General features: G+C 48.9%; 1 protein-coding gene and 1 long non-coding RNA gene across 2 annotated transcripts in view; both read left to right on the forward strand.

The window, feature by feature from the left end:
- Positions 1 to 404: 404 nt before the first annotated feature.
- On the forward strand, positions 405 to 4,950 carry LOC137900492 (uncharacterized). The gene is made up of 3 exons (XR_011105673.1): positions 405 to 2,418; positions 2,940 to 3,543; positions 4,602 to 4,950. It is a non-coding gene; the product is annotated as an uncharacterized lncRNA (long non-coding RNA).
- Positions 4,951 to 5,992: 1,042 nt separating this feature from the next.
- LOC137900218 (trafficking regulator of GLUT4 1-like) overlaps positions 5,993 to 6,000 on the forward strand; it is a 799-nt gene continuing 791 nt past the window's right edge. The window contains exon 1 of the mRNA XM_068744278.1: positions 5,993 to 5,998. Coding sequence (XP_068600379.1) covers positions 5,993 to 5,998 — 6 coding nt within the window. The remainder of the gene's footprint in view (positions 5,999 to 6,000) is intronic.

Below are 6,000 nucleotides of genomic sequence, written 5' to 3' on the forward strand. Positions count from 1 at the left end.
TAGCCTGCGGTGGCTGCTACGTCATTACGCAGCCAGCTGATCGGAGAGGGAAGCCGGGTGTGCGTGTCAGACTTGCGTGTGTGTGTCTGAGCGAGCGAGAGAGAGAGAGAGAGAGAGGGAGGGAGGGAGGGAGGGAGAGAGAGAGAGGGGGGGAGCTGGAGTTGTGTAAAAGGGGCTGAAGTCCTCTCCTGCGAGCTCCTGCTGCTGCTACTGCGCTAACCGTTCACCACCTGAGACAGAACACGCAGCTCGTGTCGCGCACGTAAAGCCACGCACGGACCGGACCGGACCACGGACACGCCACGGACACGCCCTGCCCTGCCGGGAGCGTCCAGGACTCCGCCGGGCTGCTCCGACGACCCGGCCGGCGGTCCAAGGTGGGGCTCGTCTCTAAACCGCTTCTCCCTGCGGAGGGGAATTAGCCCGATGACCCAGTTAGCATTCTAGCCGCCCCTTTAACGCGACTTGATCCTAGTGATATCCGCGTCTGCGGGTCCGATGAGCGGGTCGGGCCTCGTCAGATTCTCAGGGGCGGTGTAGGAGTTCTGGCCGAGGGGCCTGTCTGTCATATGGACGAGGCCCAGTGACACAGGGGGGGGGATGGAACCTTTATAGATCTGGAAACATTTAATCAGCACACAGTTTATACTGAGGAAGCCCAGCGTGGAGTGTTATTTATTAAGATGAAAGCAGAAAAAGGCAGCAAAGACTCCATGTCCTCGGTGTTTAAGAAGGTTTATGACATTTGCCTCCTGATGTTTAAATCTTTGAGAATTAAAAAGAGAGGATTTGTTTAGTCGTTTGGAGACAACCTTCAGACGGAGGTTTGCGTTTACCTAAATCCAGACTTGTTACAGGCCCTTTGGTTAAAAAAAAAAAAGTGCTGAGTTCATTATAGGCCGAGGAAAAAGCCTGCGCTCAAGTAGGGGATAGGTGAACGTCGGAAAGACTGCCGGCGTAGTCACAGCTCAGAAATGCAGTGACCCCCCCCCCCCCCCCCCCTCCAGAAAGTCATCTGGCAGATCATTCCTCCCAGGATAGATTAATTCATCGCCGTGACTCTCGACGATTAGAATATTTCAGCCTGTCTGAGTTTAAATGCTCTCAAGTCTCCTCAACTTCTACCAGCGATTCTTTACGGGCTGATTTTAAAACGACCAAAAAGCCAAACCCGACGATATTCAAGCGGCATCCGTCGAGTCCGTCGCCCCCCTTTACGTAATCCTCCAGGCCAGGGGTTCAGTGCGCAGTCGGCCGTCACGAGCCTGCGTTTGTGCCAATGCGATCCGGAGCGGGGTTTACCCCCCCCCGCACCCTGACTATCAGCGAGAGCTTCTCCTGCCTGTGTTTGCAGAAGTGAAGCCATCTTGCTCAACTTGGGCTCCACCCTTCATTCCTATTGCGTGCCTCTTCAGGGGAAGATGGGGCAAGACGGGGACGAGTCGTGAACAAAATGGCACGGGTTGCCGGAGGACAGGCTTTACGGACCTCGCTCGGGATGACATTCAGGGCTTCCTCCCCATGAGTGTTTGTCCTGATCTCGGGGAGGGGGGGTGGGGGGGTGGGCAGCACAGCATTAGCCGAGAGGCTCCCTGCACTGTGATGAGTCCGTTGCCAAAGCCACCGCCCTGTTCCTCGTCTTTGTCCCCAGTCCCGGTCTGAAATGATCGGTCTACGCTGCAGACTGCAATCTGGGGGGCAGAAACCGCTCAGGACCCCCCCCCCCCCCCCCCCCGCTATAGAGGAATGCACCTGAACGGTACGTGACATTAAGTGCGGCTCAAGCTGACCCGACAATTCCGTCGTCTTCGCTTCAGCTCTGGTTCAGTTTCATTGCCGAACAGATTCCATCGCTGAAACGTGGAAACTCCACGTCACCGTGCTCGTAACGCCGAGAGCTTCGCCTCTCCATCAGGCCTCGACATTGAAACGCTTTCATTCATTCCTGCCCAATCGGCTTCCCCCCCCCCCTTCTTACCCTGCAGCCATTAAAGAGAACGCACGCACGCCACGGTCCCAGATAAGCGCAGTCATTTGTGTGTCGGACTGCGTGCTATCTCCTCTTCCACTGGTGCCCTATTTACGAAAGGCCGTCTCAAGGCCTTCCGCACCAGCCGGGGGGGGGGGGAATGACAAGGCAAGAGTGGAGGTGATGGAGAACCTGAGAGATGGAAGCCGCGCCCGTCCTCCTCTGGTGTAGACGAGTGGATAAAGAGGGGGATGGCTGAAGGAGAGAGTATGCGAGCCCACAGCAGCTGGATGGAATTTCTAACATACGCGGCTGGAATTTCAGGAATGTGGGACAGTCTGATCTAAACCGAGAAAAAAAAAAAAGAGGGTGGAGAGGACGGACGGGACGGAAACGAAAAAGGAGCAGCGGAGGAGATGTGGGGGAAAATGTACAGTAAGAAAGGAAAGGTAAGGGGGGGGGGGGGGTCGGTTCTTCTCCCTGACTTTATCCAGACTGACATTATCACCGTGGGAGACGGTTAACTTAATGATCCTGATCATCTATCGATCAACCGACTTCAGCGCTGCACACTGTTTTTAGAAATGAAACGCGTTAAACAAAAATGTCTTTATTTTCTTTTTGTTGATTGTAAATGTGCCTTTTAGTTGATGTGATGTATCCTTCATGGAGGCTTGCAGGTCAGAAGTGCTGGGGGGGGGGGGGGGGGGGGGGCAGGGTATAGTCGTGTGGACGTCCTGGTGTGTTTTGTATTTGACAAACTATTTTCTGGGTGATCAGAAGTCTTTCTGTGGCATACTAAATAGTCGTACAGTTTTATAATTGGAGTCTCGTTTGCCGTTGGTCATCGGCAGCACTGCCACCCTTTTTACCCCCCCCCCCCCCCCCCCCCGGTAGGCTCCTCTCGGTACAGAGAAGACCACGTTTGACTGGTTGTGTTGTAAATGTTAATATTTGCCAAACTTCTCAGGAGTCTGGTGAACCAATATTTGTGGTATCTTTAAGTCGATTGACGCACGCATGCAGCAACAGGCTGGGAGAACAAACGTTTCAGAAGAGCAAAGAAGAATCACCAGGACGGAAGGAACAGAGAAGGGACAATCTAAGCAGCGGAATTCAGCGGCGGCGACACGTTAAGTCACGCGCTTGATTTCAGATTTTAATGTTATGGCAAACGAGTGTGAATTTGGGGCAGCACCGGTTTAACCAAAAAAACCTTGTAGATTTGATTTTGTGCACTTTAGTAACAAGTCACGACAGGCAGTCGTGCTGACTCACCCACTCCGAAGCGATCTGTCAACTGATGTGTTTTTAGTATTTTTCATATCAGAATTAAATATCTGAATGTAGGGAGCTCCTAAGGTCAAAGCAAGTGTACTAACTTAATGTCTCCCGGTTGTCCTGTCTGTTTAAAAAAGAAAAGAAAAGAAGAATAAACGGGACGCTGAACTACCTGCTATCGTTCTGCTTCTCTTTACTGTAGGAATGTACAGCATGTGTTGCTCATCGTCAACCAGAGAAGTCGAGCATTTCCTCGATGCCTCAGAATCACCGCAGGATTACATTCTTCAGAGGCAAGAGAAGCTCAGACATAATTCAATGCGTGTCCCTCTGGAAGTCGCTCTCAGTAGAGTTAACACGAGCTGTGGAGAAGAAATTTGTTATTCTATTATTCCGTGCAGCTATCAAGGAACTGCTTTGGGTTTTTTTTTTTTTTGCATATTTTACACTCCAAAAATATTTCATACCTTTTGTCTGGTTTGGCAACCTGGTCTTTGACGTATAATGGTAAGATATTTTCCAAAGCCACTCTTTTTTCTGTCGCTCAAACCCCAAACCAAAGCTAAAATATATATATTTTTTTTAAATAAGGAGGGGGAGGAAATGTGTCGTAATTAACACAATGCTAAACTGCAAAAGTGAGGCATTGGGCTGGCCAATGATTTTAAACTTTATTGATAAAAGGAAATGAGGACAAACTCTCCTTGTGAAAATCTAATATATATGCACAAAATGACTCCTCTTCCACTAAATGGACTCACATGAACATTTTTAAGGAAAATGAAAAGCGTTAAATGTGAAGGACTGTTTGGCCTTGATGGAGGTTTTCTCTCTATGGCCTGCCTCGAGTTTAAATCCAATCCTAGTTTTGCTGTGAAATAGCTATAAGGTCTAGAAATCAGACGGTTTCTGCCTTATTAATGAAGACAGTTAAAGCAAGTTTTTTTTAGGGGGGGGGGGGGCTTCTGAAAGGATTCCAAGATCATTGCTTTCATGGAGAGGATGTCTACTCTCGCCTCTCCTTCATGCTTGGTAACCAAGGGAACTGAGCAAAAATACCGGTAGTGTGTTTTTTTTACTTCCAGGAACTGGCCTGCGATTTGTTGTGCGTCCTGACTAGAAGGATTTCTAAGAATTTCTGCTTGGCAGCGTAAAACATTCAGATGCATCCTTGGACCTGCTGATGCAAATATCCCTGCTGGTAATCCAGACCGTGAACCTGCATGCACCTCCCCGGTCGGTCTTTAACATCGCCTCGCCCAATCCGCTCTATGGGTGGCTGCAGGCCAGCTCGTACCCACGCTGCTGGGCCAGGGAGTTCAGATTCAATTATCTTCTCCTCTTTCTGCAGGAACGTGTTCATCGAGAGCTGACCGAAGGAAGGGGATGGAGTCGCCCATTTGGAGCGTCGCTCGCCCTGAATGGCTGACACATGGCAGTTCTTCACTGGCAAGCTTTATGTTCCTGTACACATGCTAAAGCTGCCAGCTGAAGAACTGCTCTGGTCAGGCCTGACCCAGGAAGTGGCTGGGATGTGAAAAGACACACACACACACACACACACACACACACACAGTATTCTGACTAGACTTTAATGAGCTCCCTCCATTGTTCGTGTTTGTGTGTTAATGAGGTATATTTCACTTTGTGTAAATTGACTTTGATCTGCTTTCCCACAATAAAAACAAATGTTTTACACATTTCTGGTTTATTGCTCTGAAACTTCTGTGTAATACAATAAAATGCACATGAACATGCAGCCACTTAACTTTAAAGCCCAAGTGAAGGTAAATAAAGATGAGAAAATGTTGATGCTGTGAGATAGTCAAATGTGATCTCATCATCCCAATAACAAGTAACCAATCTTCTGTTTAGTGGGGGGGGGGGGGGGCGCCTCAAGTCTGTGAGTCAGGATCTAGAATCAGAAGCAGCCGCTTCAGTCATTTCTTCACCGAGTTTCAAAGCGTCACCTGTGAGGACATCAAACGGAGGGGGGGTTGATAGAACATGTATAATGTTGGTGGTAGTTGACCCATATTAATGCATAGAGGGGGACGTGTGAGATTCTTCAGTCTGTCCATTTCTAAAACAACCCAGCCATCACGTTTGTCAGATTAAATGCATGTTGATTCGAGCAGAACTGGATGACAAAGCGCGACAGGTGACACCGGTAATATATACTGGATATGCACGACTTGGTGCAGTGTCACAAAATCACCGCTAGATGGCAACCCCTGCAAACCCGAGGTGATAAAGCTGAGCGCCTGATAGGGAAGGAAATCAGACTGGATTATTGCAACCTCGTAGGACGGTGTTGATATTAAACTTGTAGTATAAAAAGTCAGATATGAAACTCTTTAAAATGTTCCCCCACACTGGTTTAAGTGACAATATATGTTCCATCTTGTTAACCAACAGCCGGAACACTATCCTGATACGTGCAGGAACTGATCAGCTAAACGGATTCCTCAAATCACAAACGGTCTGATTGGGTTGTTGGTAGCAGTGATAGAGAAACCATTAGGAGGAAACATGGTGGGAGCCTGGAGGGCTGGTGAAATGGTAAAGAGGAACCCGTCGGACTCTAATTGGGTCCGGAGCGGTTTAAGAGAAGGGCGCAGGTAACTTTGTCTTCATTGGAATTCGGATGTTTGATCTCATTAAAGGGGGGCTGGACGCTTCTGAGCATTCCTAGATGTAACATATAATATTAGTTTATTAAACTGTCATGACGTATCCGCGATGGAGGT

This window comes from Brachionichthys hirsutus, chromosome 10, assembly GCF_040956055.1.
Source record: "Brachionichthys hirsutus isolate HB-005 chromosome 10, CSIRO-AGI_Bhir_v1, whole genome shotgun sequence".
NCBI classification, from domain to species: domain Eukaryota; kingdom Metazoa; phylum Chordata; class Actinopteri; order Lophiiformes; family Brachionichthyidae; genus Brachionichthys; species Brachionichthys hirsutus.